Raw genomic sequence first — 16,670 nt, forward strand, 5'->3', positions numbered from 1 at the left:
AAAGCATCCCCTCATGGGTGAACTGAATAAAGCGCTCAATTTACCAAAAAGGGTGCTTTGTCGAAAAACTTAATTTAATTGTTCTATTTTCTCAGACTAACATTAATCTGTAGCTGGGTTAAAGCAAATGCTTCAGATCAAGCACATAGCATGTTGACAAGATTTGAATCTCTCAAGTGACAGATTTTTACGCTTTTATTTTGACGGGACATAGGTCATGTTCCGGAATAGGGGCGGGAACAACAACACAAGCTACTGTACTCACAAGCTGCTGCTGTTAGTCCGATGATACTGTGCGTCTTTTTGCAAGAAGAAAATCAGCGAAAATAAGTACTACCAAAGCATATCAGGTAGTATACGATAAACCACCCTCAGTCATACAGGCTGCTAATGCGAGTGTTAAGTGTTTGATAGACAAAAGTTTGGTTTAGCTAGCTGCGCAAGGTAGTCAGTGTTATCTGTTAACGTTTACATTACCAGCTGACAACACCACAACAGCGGGGCGTGATGGTAACGTTAGCTGTGCGCAGTTAGCTTGACGTAAATTAACGTTACCAGCTAAGTAATCGAGTCTGCTCCGGCCAGTGATGAAATGTCTTCTATTGTACACTGTTTGGTTGACTTTTAGTCCTATCTCAAACTAACACGAAAGGCTGAAGTTGTAAGCAGTGTTAGCTAGTGGTAATATGGAACAAGTGCTTCACTCACCATTATCGTACATGTTAGCGTAATGCGCTTGCTTTGTTTTGCAACAGGTCTGCTAAAATTGTAACCTTAGTGGATTTGCCTCATTCCCCTCTAGGTGAGGAGATGATGGAGGAGAAAGAGGAGCAGTCAGACGCCCAGAAGTCAGACTTCAGTTTGAGGAAGGGAAACTACGAGGGAGAGAGCTTCAGGTTGGACTCTGCCCTGCGACCATGTGCCGAAAATCCATTTACGTCATGCTACAAATAAACTTTCATTGATGGTCAGCGCCCACCATGGCGAACAGGAGGAAAGCTATGATTTTACAAGTCGAAAATAACTCAAGTACACTGCTTATGTTCACCCAAGTGTTACTCAGTTGTATATGGTGGTAAAGATTTAAAAAGATGTTCAAGCATTATCAGACAAGTAGTCAGTAAGCAGTAGTCACATTTATGAATGGACTTTGGCCTGAGACATCCTCCTCTAAAGACATCAGACTTAACACACCTGCACAGCGTACAGCTACTGCACAGTGAGTGGAGTTACACAACATGTACACATTTTTAAATGTGACATTTCTTGAGATTAATCATTATATGCACCGGTGTGTGTATGTTTAAGTGTATATGTATTCATGTACAGCTACTTCACAGTTGTACTATTACAACCATAAAATGTTTGGGCTTACTACTCACAGACATGATGGCATGAAGGAAGAAACTTCTGTGTCTTAATGCTTAAATATTAAGTAATTAGAAGGCAGTAGTTCCTGGACAGTGATTATTTTAACTTCTGTGGTCTTCTCTCCAATGCCAGTGGTAGACTGTAGCCTCTTGCTGTGTGCTGGTTGGTTTCCTTGGCATATTGGGAAATAGGCTCAGTTTCTTTGCAATGATCTTTGTGATCAGTGTCATCAGAACTATAAATACGTCCAATCATACACTGAGAAGTATGTTGTGATGATCAGTGGCTCAATATGATGGGATCTGATAGCATGTGGAGCCCAATTTGTGCTTGCAAAACAATTAATATATTGTATAAAACAGTGATCTTTCAAGCTACTCCGGATATGTCTCCTGGACACTGTCTTGTGTTGTTCTTGTAGCCAGTTGCCTTCTTTAGACAGAGATGACATTGTCCAAGTTTGGCCATGAAGCTAGTCAGAAAGACCGGCTTTACAATGTCCACATTATTTCTTACTTCTTTTCTCTTACACCTCTTTCATCTTGCAAGTTATATATGAGGTTTAAGTTTATGTCTGCAGAATATTTCATGTCAGTGCCCGCCCGTATTACCACAACCCCAAGGCTTTCCTGTAAGCATAATTAAATGCCTCATTTGGTGTTGAATGTGCTCTTAAACAGTGCAGTGTTTGCCAATCTACAAATCGGACTTCATTCTGCCAGGTGGATTAGGTTGCTCAATAATACATATCTAATGCGGATTTGAAAAAAAAAAACAAAAAACAATGAGTTGCTATCCGGCCTGGAGAAAGAGCAGCCGAATTTTTATGTTCACGCATTTGGTTTCCCAATTTTTTAATAGGCCTAATCTTGAAACATTTTACAATGAGCTTATATGTAGTTTTTAGTACACAAAGAAGACTTGTAGACAAATGAAGCAATTCCCTAATCACTCAGTCCAACTCTGGAGCGTTCAAAGTCCCGTCGTCAGGACTTTCCTCATTTTGCTCAGGGGTTTGATTCTAGACAAGCAGCCAGAACTTGGGACTGTTGCTTATTTGATTCTTTTCATGCAATACAAACATACTTAAAATTTGCACATTTTTTGCATTGTTTTTGTTCTTGTTTTACACTGTTAACAGTTTTTGGTCCTTTGGAAAAGACGTCGCGTGTTTGTATTTTGTAACTTCAACGCTCAGGCTTTCAAGAAGACAGCTGACAGCTGCATTAAACACTTTCAGCAAGAATGGATGAAATCAGTCGGATGTTCGGCACTAAAGGGCGCGACCACTCCGACAGCCTCTCCAGCGATGCCACACAGTCAACAGGCAGTAAACTGGTTCTGCGCCATCGGCTCAACCAGCTGTTGACCTGCGTGGATGACTTGGACCCCAAAAATGAGCTGCATGACAAAGTGGCTAAGACACTGGATAACGCCTTCCTCATCTGTGGCAAGAGAGCCAACAAGCCAAAAAAGGACAGTTTCAGGTGGAGAACAAATGTCACCTCGTCGCTTCCCTTTTCTGTCTACTGAGGCTGGGAAGACAGTTTGTGCTTTTGTACAGGAATAATGGTTATCTGTCTCCTGTTGTTTAGCTTTTTTACTCTTTTCCCTTTTCCTTCTCTCTTTAATCTGCTCATAGATTTTTCTCCTGTGGGTTCAGTTAACTACCCTATCGCTGGCCAACAAACGAAGCTTTTGATTCTTTTTTTTGCTGATTGAAGCCCTCCAGTAGAATGTTGTCCTTGGAATGTCTGTCATACATTTCACTGTCGTAGCCGAGCGCAGAAAGCTGAACATTGTGGATGTTGCAGGTTTGCTTGAAAGGATGACTGTTCTCATCATGTGTTAACTCTGTCAGCCTGACGTGCTTGTGGTAGTAGCACAGTGCTTTTACACTGGGAGGATGTGCTCGCCTCCGGGTTTTTGCCACACTGAATCAAGTATAGTGCTATTTTACTTTCTGATGCGGTGCAGCTGGACATTTTTCAGTTGTAAGGTGATCCTGTGTATTTTAAGTTTAAAATATAGTTTGTTCAGTTTTAAACATTGTCCATCTATTGTTGGTGGAATGTGCATATTGTTGGATTCAAGTGCTGCACTTTCTTTCATTTGTGCCCCAGGCTACACATGGTGACGTGGAATGTGGCCACAGCTGATCCTCCAGATGACGTGACCTCACTTCTCCATCTGAACTCCCCAAAGAGCTCAGACCTCTATGTCATCGGGTAGGTGGTACAGAGAATGTGAAATGATTGGCGGGGTGGAGATTTTGTTTATATAACTGGATATGGGGCAGAGTGACTAAGAGTCTAGAGTGTGTGTGTGTGTGTGTGTGTGTGTGTGTTAGTTTGCAGGAGGTGTACTCAGGACCACTGAGATTCGTGTCAGACACTGTATTCGATGACCCGTGGAGTCAGCTGTTTATGTCCACCTTGGCACCACGAAAATACATTAAGGTACAGCATAAATCATCTCATAACACCCTCCCACACATGCAGGGTAAAAAGAACGAAATGATCAGTGAAGTGTCATTTCGTTTTGTGTAAGTAACTGAGAATCCCTGATGGCTGTTAATGAGAGTGTTCTGTTGTGCTGCGTTTTCTGCATGTGCATGTTTCAGGTGTCATCCATCAGGATGCAGGGTCTGCTGCTGCTCTTCTTCTCCAAACTGGAGCACGTCCCCTTCATCAGGGACATCCAGGCCACATACACACGCACAGGCATTTTCGGTTACTGGGTGAGAAACACACACATGCATATTAAAAGAGCACTTTACTGACTGCAAAGTCGATGCAGCAGGACCAGCGACATCATCTTTTTTTACCCCACTCATGTTTCTTCCTTGTCAAAACCTGGCCCCTACGCTACCCACAATGCAATTCAACCACCAGCAGTTTGATCAGAGATTTAGGTGTCTTAAGCTAGTAGTAGATAATGTAGCCTCAAGCCTCTTGCTTCAAGCTCTATTTTCAAGTTCAAACTTGTAGTCTTCAGCTTGAACTGACACTGACTCAATTGACATCTTTTGAGTCTATATGTACGATTTCACACTGCTCCCTCTGGAGACAGAAAAGGTTTTATACAACTTGTTCTTTGTGTGAAATTGGTGCAGTTCCTCTTTCAATAAGGTGGGGAAAAATGTGTTTAAAATGTAGAGAAAATATCCCACTCGGTGTGTGACTGTTGTGAACTGAACCACAGAAGCAGAAGTAAATATTGAAAGTAAATATTGTCATAAGTTTTGTCTTTTCTTTCTGTCTAAACACAATGCTTCATCTCTCACTTAACATGAAAACTCAGTGAATAGTACAGAGTCGTTCAACAGAGCTTGTGCGTCCTCTGTTTCTCCCTTTTGTTTGTCCCTCAGGGTAACAAAGGTGGCGTGTCTGTCCGGCTGTCTTTCTATGGCCACACGCTCTGTTTCCTCAATTGTCACTTGGCCGCTCATATGAAATACGCCACAGAGAGAGTGGATGAGTTCGAGTACATCATGGACACGCAGACCTTTGACTGTAAAAACGCTCAGAGGATTGTTGACCACAGGTGAGTAGATACACAAGCAAACAGATATTCTAAAAGTACATTATTCATTTCTCTCTGTCTGCATAAGATCACTTTTTCCTGCATGTATGAAACCTGTACATTCACACCTTCTTTTTCTTTAATTCTTCAATATGTCTTTACCCATCAACCGCTGTCTGTCCTCCCTCCTCTGTCCCTGTCTTGGTCCAGATTGGTGTTCTGGTTTGGAGATCTCAACTTCCGAATTCAGGACCACGGCATGCACTTTGTCCGCACCTGTATCAACAATCAAACCTGCAACCTGCTGTGGAGCAAAGACCAGGTGTGACTCTTGGCACCTGCTGTTAATACAGCTGTATAATCAAGACAGTATAATCAACCCCTGTTCACATGACGGCTCTGGGTCCCTGCACTGCACTTGAATGATTGGTGGATGAGTAACCTGAATCATATTTGAGAAGTCACAAAATATGTGTGTTGTTGTTCTCAGTTGACCATGATGAAGAAGAAAGAACAGATGCTCCAGGAGTTTGAGGAAGGGCCTCTGGACTTTCAGCCCACGTACAAATTTGACTTGAACTCAGATACGTATGACAGCAGGTGACTGTTTCCAAGTAACACAGCAGAAATCATCATCACAATCACTCTTAATTAATCATATTTTGACATCGCTTTTTATTTCCCGTACTTGCCTCTTAAAATGTTGATTTGTCTATATTTTATCTATGCCTTCTTTCAACTTCACAGGCTCTACAGGACATGGTTTGGCTTTAAGTAAGAGTTGCAAACACATTTGTATCTACATCTCCCTTAATCTATCATGTCACCGCTTTTTTTAATTCACCCAGCTGCACTTCAGTATGTGCGCACATACTGAAACAAGTATCCTCTTTTTTTTTAAAGTTAAGTTTTAACCACTTTTCAAAGGCTTAATTAAGATAATCTTCATCTGTAACACACTGCAAATTAAACAAGCAGGTAGGATGAACAGTCTTTCCAAGACAAATACAAGATTGTCTGGTAAGAAAGGGCTGACGTGCTTGTTTATTTGACAGAATGTTGTCTGAGCTCACAGATCTGTTGGTTTGGGAGTCAATATTCTTACATTTAAATGTAGCCTATGGAGTTTTTTGACCACTGTGGAGTAGTTTTTGCATCAGTGCTGCGTGCTTCAGGTCCCAGGGGAGATGCACATTCCCTCTGATAGCTTCATGTTATTCTACTGATAGATGTTTGGTGAAGGTAATGCACCAAGAAATGCAGCAAGGCCACAGCAAAATGCATGGATTCTAGCTAGCACACATTGATGTAAATAATGCAGGTTTACATATGTATATGAGGATGGAAAGACGTGTAATGCATTTGTTAAGCTTTGAGGGTGCATCAAATTAGTTTTTTTGAGAATCACTAAATGTAAATATGGTGGTTTGTTTACAAAAAACTCCACAAGGTACCTTTAAATGGCAAAATATCAGTAGTCCATATTAACCAGCTTTTAACCCACCATGTGTAATACAGTCATGCTCCTTTCTGAGTTTGTTTATAAAAGCCAGTGTGTAAACCTCCCTGGGTCGCACAACAGCTGCTACATAACCGCTAAGATGCGTGGCCAGAAATAAATGTTAGGCTAATACAAGTGCTGCAACTGTGGATAATTCAAGAGCTGTGTGTTGGATTCTAACTGGATGTCACCCAGCTCACAGCAGCTACCACATGGTCTGTAAAAATCTGCAATCAAGTTTTCACTTCATTTGATAATTACATTTTACAGTGTTTTCTAAATGGTTGACGCAAAGGAGGAATGTTTTCATCACCACTGTCGTATCGTATCCTCATGTGGGAAGAAGTGAAAATAGGCAGTTTCAAATTAAAACTGGTTATGATTTACTCCAACCCTCCAAGATCCGTGTGGGCCTTGACAAATACCCATGTAAAATGAGGGTTGGCCAACAGGTGGTGTCTCTAATGGGACGGATGAAGAAAAGTGCAAACAGCAGAGATGGAGAGGACGTGTTGTACTGCATACAGATGAATTAAGGCCCACCAAACTGCTCTTACAAGTACAGTTTTTTATGGTGTTATATGTAGAGATTATTGCAAGGCCTGGCTCCAGACTTCTGAATCACTGCCCATAACTCCAGTTTTTTCAGTTATTTAGTGGTCTGATGCTGGAATCAGTGAGGTCTGGTCTCCTGGTTGGAAAAACAGCCCACCAGTAAGAGCTTTAAAAAGTGGGGCGAGAGTAAAGAGGACTGATGCAGCTCAACAATCAGAATGTGACTTCTTTATTGTTCCATGAAAGGGATGAGATGAAGCCAAAAAAACTGCCATCATCAAGGCTGCTTTGAAAATATGTACCTAATTTCATGTCAATATTAATAATTTTTCAGTTTTTCCCTTCCTTTCTCGTCACCCAGTCATGCACCTCTCAACATCCTTGATTGTTGCTATAAAGAGCTGACCTTGTCTCCTAACTAAAGCCCTCCTCTCTGCTCTCCGTCCGTTCGTCACCTGTCTAGCGGTAAGAAGCGTAAACCTGCCTGGACTGACAGGATTCTGTGGCGGCTCCGCCCCAAAGCTCCACCCCCTGACGAGCAAGACAGAGTGGGTCTGGATGCGAAGAAGGTCAGGCAGCTGGAAGAGGATGAAGAGTACCCTCTGAAGATCAGGCAGGACTTGTACACCAGCATGATGGAGTACAGCATCAGCGACCACAAGCCCGTCGTCGGCATCTTCACGCTGGAGGTGAGAGACTGCTCTCCAGAATGACTCAGATACACTTAGCCATCCTTCAGTCACATCTGTTTGACCTGTCTTCTTCACACACCCTTCAGCATGCATTTATGACCTGTTTTTAAAGATGTGCTCCTGTAGTAGGGACAAACGGCCTTGAAGCTGAGATCCAATGGCAGACTTTTGAAAGTCAGGAAGTATTGGGAGACAGACTAACGCATTATTTCAGGCAATAAGAAAACAGGAGCATTTTGCCACCCGTATTCTTTAAAGGCTTTTAAAAGATAATTCATAACAAAGTGGGTTTTATTTTGTATCTTCAGTCGTGGTTTCTATTGGTTATGATCATTTGTACTCACAGCAATCACTGACATCTGGAAACACCTGATAAACACACCCATAAATCAGCCAAGCTAATATATTAATGAATATGATCTTATTTTAGATACATTGGTATCAGTGTGTTGGTCGGCTGATAAGTAACAACAAATTGCTGTGTAGAAAACACAAAACTAGGTTTCAGGCTTTTTACATAGAAACAGTGCCCATTACCTAGTTTGTCCACCAGAGGGCACTGACAGGGTGATTCTCCACTGTAAAATGTCCTGTACAGAAGCTGCTTTGATCACAATTTAAAAATAAGAAACACATCTCAGTGATACATATGAGATAGTTTATTTGTTGGGTGTTTAATATATGCTGACATATCTGATTTTCTAAACCTCAATAATCCAGTGTGGTCAGGCAGTAGCTACAGCCAAGAAACCGAGGCAGTCAGATGCTCAGTCACAGTGTTTAAAAGCCACTTCATTTAGAGGTCCAAGTGAGCACTCCTGAAATGTTGAGAATAATTTGTCTGTTAAATGTCTCCAAAAGATCTGCCATTAACAGATTAATTTGTGTCTCATTTACCTTAAAAAGTCAAGATAATTTCTAATGTAAAGTTTATTCCGCCGTCCGTCCAGCTGAGGAAGATGTATGGGACTCCTCTGGTGCGCCTGCAGGCAGAGGGAGACTGGAGCGCAGACCTCGATGCCTTGGTTATCTACAGCCCTCTGCAGCCGTTCCCCTCCAGCACATGGGACTGGATCGGACTCTATAAGGTTGGCCATACAGCCGTTTACCACTGGCTGTTCAAATGTGACATTTCAGTACAACAATCATGAATGTGTGTCTGAACTTCAGGTTGGATTCAATAGTGTGTCAGACTACATCACCTACACGTGGGTGAAAGACGATGAAGTGGCCTTCAATGAAGAAATCATGCAGGTGGTAACTTTGTGCACTAATGATTTTGACGTCTATTTTGACACATTATGGGGAGAAAAAAAACTCACAGATTAAATGTATGTCTGGTTTTGTAGGTATATGTTGATAAAGAAGAAATCCCTGTGCGGGGAGGAGAGTGTGTGCTGTGCTACTACAGTAGTACCCTGCGGAGCATCATTGGAATTAGTGAACCATTCAAGGTTAGTAACAAGCACATACTGCACATACTAATAGACATGTATTTCCTCTTCATCCTAATTGGCAGTTGGAATTTGAAATTAGTTCCTGGGCATGGAAGTTAGCAGCAGTGTGACCTGCTGGTCTCTCTTTTAGGTCCACGAGTCCAAGGTAGCCATTGAGGAAGGCTTGGTGCCTGAGAGGATCAATGGACTTGACAAAAGCATAGCGAACGAAGACCTTTGGAACTGATCTACCAAGAGTCACAGATGTGGTATGACGTAGAAATTTGGGCCTGGATTGCCTGAACCACAACGAGGCTTTTAATTGCTGTGTTTCCTAACTTGTTATCGAAGACGCAGATTAGGAAGTGCTGTCTGTTCATGCTGTTACACATCACCACTGACCTCTCTAATGCTACCAGTGTGGCTATCAGCTACTTACACCTCCATGGTCAGTGCAGTTTTTTTTTTATGACCGGTCTGTAGGGTCACATTTGTTGAGGTGGGACTGCCATCATGCAGAAATGATCAGCGATCCTTCTTCAACTGACTTTCTAGTTTCTAGTTCTGAGTTTCTGAGCTTTAAATCGGCCTGACAATGAGAAAAGAAGTGCTGAGGTAGCATTATAGGAAACAAAAGGCTTTGATTGAATGTTATGTGATTAGCTAATGAGGAATACGAGTTAACAGGGTGGACGTACTGATGAAATGGAAGGTGACGTATGTTGTAGGATCTGTAGGGGCCTGCTGCTGTGTGTGATTAGTGGAGGCTCTGCGTTTACGGTCGTGCTAATGGATCAGAATATTTGTGTAAACTCCATGTTTTGATGCTGAATTTGCTCTTGTGGCTGCAAGAAAAGCTGGAACATTGAATATTTCTGGGTGATAACACCCCAGACAAACTTCACCTGACTTCAGCGGTGATGAAAAGGGAATTGCAAAACTAACAAAGCTCATTGGCCATTTGTTGGTTACATGGTACACTATGATCACATCAGTTTGTTCATAAATAATGAGTTATTTTGCAGTGGAAAATGAACAAATCGGTGTTCAGTGCATACAGAGTAAATATGAGAATATGAAAACAGTGTCCCTATCCACTGTGATGCTGGAGCAGGAGCTTACCCAGGAAATGCCTTCGTAAATGGTTCACATTCAGATATGTTTTTCCCATGTTCATTTCAGTCTCAAATTAAGCTTTAAAATAAAAATGCACTCGTTGATGAAGAGATAATCAGAACTTCAAGAGGCAAAAGTGTCACCTAAATCCCTTCTGAACGTCGTAGGACCACTAAACATACAGTGGTCCAATCACACAGTCACAGAAGTAACTCTTTTCCCAACCTTGAATGGTCTGGTAGCATGTAAGCTGCAAGTGAGCAGAGCATTGTAGGTGAAAGAGTAAATGATAAAATAGAGAAAGTTTGTTTTTTTCTACAGCACATTTTGCAGAATTTTCAAATTGGGCCCAACTTTCAGGAGACTGAGCAGTACTTCAACAACACTGTGTGTGTTTGGTGATCTTACAGACATGGAGTAAAGTAATAAATGATGAGGAAATGTATTAAATTATTCATCTAACAACACAAGCTGATTTGACCCTGTGCTTCTACTTTTCCACTTTATTTTTAAATACGTGTAGTATTTGCTAAAAGTCATTCTTTACGAAGAAATATATAGAGAATTATCAGTCCAGCAGGAGCTCTTTATCTGTACTGTCCTCCTAAAAATGCTGTAGTATGCATGCTTTGAAATGTTTTGTATGTTACTGAAAATGTTCTGAGGGCTCACAGAATATCTCACTCAAGTGTTCGGTGAATTGACTGCTGAAGAAAGAAGATTTTGCAGTTTTGGTTTTCTCCTCACAGTATTTCAATGAACTTCAGTTGTTCCTGCAGACTTGAAAACATACGTAACTATTTAATATAAACTTTGTGTTTTTGTGGAGCAGATGACCTGACGCTCATTTTCAGCTTGCTATCTCATTGGCTCACCCGCACCTTGCAGTTTTTTTTTGTATATTAATCATTCCCTTTTAATACTGATTGTGATATTACAGCAAACCATAAAGATAAGTTGCACTGTTTATTGTTAATGCATCAGTATTTATAGGAAGCGATGTTGTTATCTTTAGTGTGTAGTGAGAAGTGTTTGTACAAGATGGATTCAGCAAGTGCCTTTGAAATGCTTGTTACTTCACATTTAGCGTACTGTACTATGCTGCTAATGATACCATCATGTATCATTAATATTCACCAGATTTAAAATTGCTGTTCTAAACTTTCACCCACATTAAGATCTCTTCTACTGAATGTTTTTGTTAGTGGCTTGCTGGAATCAATTATATCAACCAATTTATGTCACTGTTGTTTTCTTGTTTTAACTAAAAAGTCACTTATTTTCTCAAATAGCTATGGAACCTTGTCATGGACTGTAACTGAACACCAACAGATTTATATCTTTGGAAAGGCAAATATTAAATAAGTCTCACTTCATCCTTTGTGTGGTTTATTGATGCAGCGTTAGTTTTCCGCTCTGTTTTCTTTTAGGCCTGTTGTCAGTGATGATATGAATAAGTCTCTGAGAATCAGACCAGTGTGGCTGCCTGCTCCTCCCTGCACAGATAACGCTGTTCTCCGCCCTGCTCATGGAGAATCAATGGAAACTTTGAACCAATGACTTCTAGTTTAATAGCATCAAACTGAAATGTGAAGGTGTTGATTGGCTTCAGCTCGAGAGCGACCGACCGGATCGACCTGTGGTGTGTCATCTGTTGCCATAGTAACCGTTTGTTTACATTTTTAATGGAGACAGGAGAAGAAGACATCAAAACTAATAGCTACGTTTGGTTTGTTTACAACCTCACAGAAAAGGTATGACCAAAGACAACACTTGTTATTTTGCTGTAATGTATGTATCTGTTGTCCTGACTCAAAACTCCACAGAGAAGCAACACGTCAACAACGTGTTTCAGACCAGTTAGCTAAAGTTAGCATCTAACGTTAGCCGCTAATGTTAGCCTCTAAACGTAGCAGCTAATGTGAGCTGTTAACGTTAGCAGCTCCTGTTAGCCGCAAATGTTAGCAGCTATCTTTAGCTGTTAACATTAAATTTGCTGTCACCGGCAGCTTTAACGTTAACTATCAACACAAACACTCTTCACAGGAATATAATCGTCCTTTAAGGATTGTCGGGCCCCTGATTTTAACGTCTTTCTCAATTCCAATAATGAAGGAAACAAAGCAAAAACATGACTTCAGATTAACAAAAAAAAAAAAAAAAAAAAAGAAAATGAACAGTGTTCAATCTTTGTGATCATCTTTTGATTGACATCAAATTTTTGACATTAAATTGCATATTGTTCGTTTGTTTACCAATACAGCATTAAACCACTCTTCTGGAGATTACTGGTCTTACAGTGAATTGCATACTCCTCTTCTAACACATTAGTTTTCAGATTTTAATCTCCTAACAAGCGTAAATCTGCTGTTTCAGCCATGTTCAGCCTCATGTTTCTCAATGTTGTCCAAGACTTCTTTCATTCAGCATTACATGATGAATACATGATGATCCTCTTTGTGATATTTCTTAGAGAAATGATACAGTGTCCAGTAAAACCATAAGAAGTGTTTTCAGTCCTCTTTCACATGTTCCACAGTTCTTCCATTTTTAATACATGTTCTCCCAACCTGCTTATACTGTCAGTGATGGACCACCGCTGGAGAACAATGTCTGCCCCACAGCGCGACCCCCAGCAGGGTGGTGGACCCAATCTAGTGAATATTGAAGTAACGCGGAACCACTCTGAGCTCTTCAGGGCAGGATGTTTGAGGCTGATCTCAGAAACTGACAAAGCCTGCAAACGCATGCAAAGTGATGATAACAAGCAACTGGGTGAGTAGGAAAATAAGAAATCAGCTCGTCCATGTTCAGCACAGAGGATGACGTTGTCAAGGCTGCAGAGGTCGACTGGACTGTGTTTTTTTTGCTGCCGTTCAGATCAGCGGAGCAGAGACATCCAGTTTCTGAAGAAGGAGTTGGAGCTGAAGTTGGAGGAGATTATTGTGGAGATTGATGAGCTCATTGACTTGCAGAGCAGAGTGGTGAAAGCCCTTGAGGCCTCCAAAGAGCCTCTGAGAGTCACCGTTCTCTGTCTGGAGGAGAGGTTAGACTGGGAGTTGATGGGAAGAGACAATCTTGAACAATCAGAAGAAAAATGCATTATTTTTGCATTTCTTTGTCTGTTTGATTGATTCGGCTCATAATTATTTGCTTAAGAATTGGATTCCATGTTTTGTTTAGAAGCTGAGGGCCTGAGTCCTGGTCCCACTGTGTTCTCAGTATATCTGCTGACGGGGGTTCATCTCACCAATGGTTCCAGAGATCTGGGAGATGATGCCCTTTTTATCTGCGTCGAGTGTCAATGATGCTCTTTTGTTTTGTGGCCTGCAGGATGAAACGTCGGCCCTCGAAAAGGCTGCATGATGAGGTGGACAGAGAGCTGCTGAAGGAGAGGGAGGTCATTGAGGGAGCGGCCTCCCCTCTGCAGCGTGTCGTGGAGCAGATCACTGAGCAGATACGGTGAGGGAGACGGGCTAGCTTTGATTATATAGACTCTATTGAAGGGATCTTAAAAGTATGCACACATTTTGGAATTTCTAACGTCTGTTGTCTTGAAACCTGGAAGGAAAATCACATCGCTGCTTACAGTTGTCAGTAACACCAAGACGAAACGTGATGCTTTGTGTTCCAGACTGAACCGATCTGTCAAGTACCATCTGGAGCAGGATCTGAAGGAGAAATGTGAGGCTCAGTGCATCGACAGCTCCTGTGCCTTAATGACCAGCCATTCCATCAACAGCCTGCACAAGTCCAGAAACACCACAACTGCTCTGCCGAGGTGAATGAACGTGTTCTTCTTTGCTCCACAGAGACAATGATGTGTCTATGAAATTCATAATTTTTGGATGATTTGAAATCTTTGCCAGTGTACATCCAGAAAGGGTCCTTCAAACTCTCCAAGATGTCGAGACAGATCTGGGCTTTCTGCAAATGTACAAAAAAGACATTCTGTTCGTTCCTCATAAGTTTTTGAACGCCTCCTCTCTCAGCCTGGCAGTGACTCCAAAGCAGTGGGAGAACATCTCAGACATCAACATATCCAAAGCAGAGCAGCAGGAGAGCAACTCTCGGGCCCTGCGGGCCCTGGTGGAGTCTCTCCTGGAGCAGACGGCTGCTGACATGCAGAAGCAGGTCCAGGCCACAACAACAGCCTTTCAGCTGAAGGTCCAGGAAACCAAGTCTGCCAAGAGTCAGATGGAGGATCAGCTGGCCACGGTATGGTGTCTATTTTTCAGTGAGTGAGAGTGACAGAGGAGGTGAAGTCAGGCAGTGAGAAAATCTGATTTATCATCAGAATAGAGTTTTTATTCAAATCTCTGGTCAGTGATGATTCTTTCATAAAGGATGGACGGGTGTGTAATAACACATGGTTTAAATGCTGTTTAAGAGACCCTCCCACTCTGCCAAGAAACAATGAATAGTTTTAACATAAAACACTTTTTTATGGCATTAATACAAGCATTAATACACATATATGACGTCACATGACACAAGCACAAAATGTTTGTTTGGTGGCTAACAGCAGGTTCAGTCCAAATCCATTTCAATCAGTCTCTTTAAAAGACTTTTGTTGATGCTAATGCTACAGAAAGCCCACATTTTGAGGAGAAAATCACTGCTGCACATAGGAATGATCGGCTGTGACGTCAGTTTTAAGACTAAAGCATGTTAATTATTAGAAAAACTGAACAACGTTGAAAGGGTTACTACACCTAGACAGCCAAATTAAATAAATATTACAAATATTCAATTATTATAAATCTTATTCTAAATATTCTCATTTCCTCCCAGTGATGTTGTATCTGGCCATGGTGCGTTCAGAGGCACTATTTGTTTGGAAGAAAAAAGTCCTAAAGACGTCTTTTGACAGCGAGCTGTGTGGAGACTCTACAGAAACTATTTTTCATTCAGTCATTTGTGTTGTTTTAAGTTTTATGTTTACTTTCACTTGAGAAGTGTTAGAAGTAGATGCCATTTTAAAAAAGTGTATTTGTCCATAATTTCAATGTGTTGCTCACGTCCTTCTATTCCTTTATCTGCTGGTCCAAACCAACAGCAGTTTGACTGATATTCATTTGACTGCACAATAAAAAACCTGATTTAGGAAAAAAAAAACGAGATCTCTGACTGAAACAACCCGACAGCAGTTTGAGTGATTCCCTGGAGTGCACGATGAACAAATATGGAGGTCACTTGTTTTTCCAAATGAACCCTTCTCGCTGTTTTGAGCTGATGTCATTTTCCTGCTGATTTGCTATGAAGAGCAAATACCGACTGGCCCTTGTGTGACCCTCTAGATTCTGTCTGAGATTGGCAGCCAGCAGAGGACCAGAGAGGATCTCCATGTGGCCGTCACAGAGACTGAACATGCTCTGAGTTTGGCTCAGGCCCGGCTGGCTCTACGCCACCAGAGGTCCGCCAAAGAGCAATGCCACGATCAAGCACAGTCCCGGATCCTCGGCGAGGTCCAGCAGCTCACCGCTCAACTCACCAAGTAAGACCAGGACACTCTCGCCTCTGATGTGAAGGAGCAAATGTTTTCAACAGTGATGCAGTGAAAGTTAAATGACGCCTGTGTGGACACACAGCTATCACAGCTGCTAGTTTACAACAATTAGAACCAAGAAATCTGAGAACATGTCATGAGTGTAACAAAGTATAATAATGAAGGTTTTCAGAGTAGAAAGAGAAACTTTATTTTGAAAATTGCACACAAAGTACCTTCCATGTTGTTCATGGCTGCTTTGGATGGACTGCATCGATGCTATGACTGATTAAAAGAAGATGCATGTTTTGTGTTTTCTGCCACTGCTCTTTCCATATTGGCTGATGGATTGTTTGGAGGTGTGTCCCGATCGCCTCATGTGGCAACTCTTTTCCCTCTGTGCTCTCAGACTGCGTGAGGTCACTGCCCAGTCACAGGAGGAGCAGAGGGCTCTGGTTTGCTGTCAGCTGCAGCTGCAGGAAAACATCGAGATGGAGGCAAACGCTCTCTACATCGACGAGGTGGTCTGCGCCCAGCACAGAGAGCCCATTATCATACATCGCTTCTGAGCAGTCAGCAACAAGAAGGTCAACGTGAACCTTCATTTCTTTCAAAATGCACTGATATAAAATTCACTTCAAAGTATGTGTGAATGGAGTTCTTTTTCATTGCTATGCACATGCTTTCAATGGTGTTTTCTTCAGTTTCTCATCCTCACTATGAGAGCTGTGTGACATGTTTTATGCCGTCTGACAGTAATGGTTACACTGGTTTTCGTCCTTTTTGTTTGTCTGAGCTCCTCATGAAAAGTTTAGGTCATTTTTAAAACCTCTGGATCATATTTTATTTAAATAATTAGCTATCTCTATCTGTGTTGACACATTTCTGCATGAATCAAATGAATCAAGCATCTCCATATTTCACTTTGTGATCTGTAATGTGGCAAAAGCTGCAACAAGTAAGATGGGAGTGAGATGCACCGGCTG

General features: G+C 41.6%; 2 protein-coding genes across 3 annotated transcripts; both read left to right on the forward strand.

Moving 5' to 3' along the window:
* The first annotated feature begins 237 nt into the window (after nucleotides 1-237).
* Nucleotides 238-10,799, forward strand: LOC139336598 (inositol polyphosphate 5-phosphatase K-like). Of its 2 annotated transcripts, XM_070970745.1 has the most exons (14): nucleotides 238-350; nucleotides 803-896; nucleotides 3,495-3,599; nucleotides 3,722-3,830; nucleotides 3,995-4,111; nucleotides 4,742-4,917; nucleotides 5,107-5,218; nucleotides 5,387-5,496; nucleotides 5,644-5,670; nucleotides 7,416-7,641; nucleotides 8,595-8,732; nucleotides 8,815-8,898; nucleotides 8,994-9,098; nucleotides 9,232-10,799. In XM_070970745.1, exons 2-14 carry the CDS (start codon nucleotides 811-813, stop codon nucleotides 9,325-9,327), a joined length of 1,491 nt encoding a protein of 496 aa, XP_070826846.1. In that variant the 5' UTR covers nucleotides 238-350; nucleotides 803-810; the 3' UTR covers nucleotides 9,328-10,799. The 2 variants fall into 2 exon arrangements, with proteins under 2 accessions (XP_070826846.1, XP_070826847.1); XM_070970746.1 differs by lacking the exon at nucleotides 5,644-5,670.
* A 1,905-nt stretch (nucleotides 10,800-12,704) lies between these two features.
* On the forward strand, nucleotides 12,705-16,368 carry LOC139336600 (tektin-1-like). The gene is made up of 7 exons (XM_070970747.1): nucleotides 12,705-12,971; nucleotides 13,077-13,242; nucleotides 13,530-13,658; nucleotides 13,831-13,977; nucleotides 14,189-14,414; nucleotides 15,497-15,693; nucleotides 16,094-16,368. Exons 1-7 carry the CDS (start codon nucleotides 12,725-12,727, stop codon nucleotides 16,251-16,253), a joined length of 1,272 nt encoding a protein of 423 aa, XP_070826848.1. The 5' UTR covers nucleotides 12,705-12,724; the 3' UTR covers nucleotides 16,254-16,368.
* Nucleotides 16,369-16,670: the final 302 nt, after the last annotated feature.

This window comes from Chaetodon trifascialis, chromosome 9, assembly GCF_039877785.1.
Source record: "Chaetodon trifascialis isolate fChaTrf1 chromosome 9, fChaTrf1.hap1, whole genome shotgun sequence".
NCBI lineage: Eukaryota > Metazoa > Chordata > Actinopteri > Chaetodontiformes > Chaetodontidae > Chaetodon > Chaetodon trifascialis.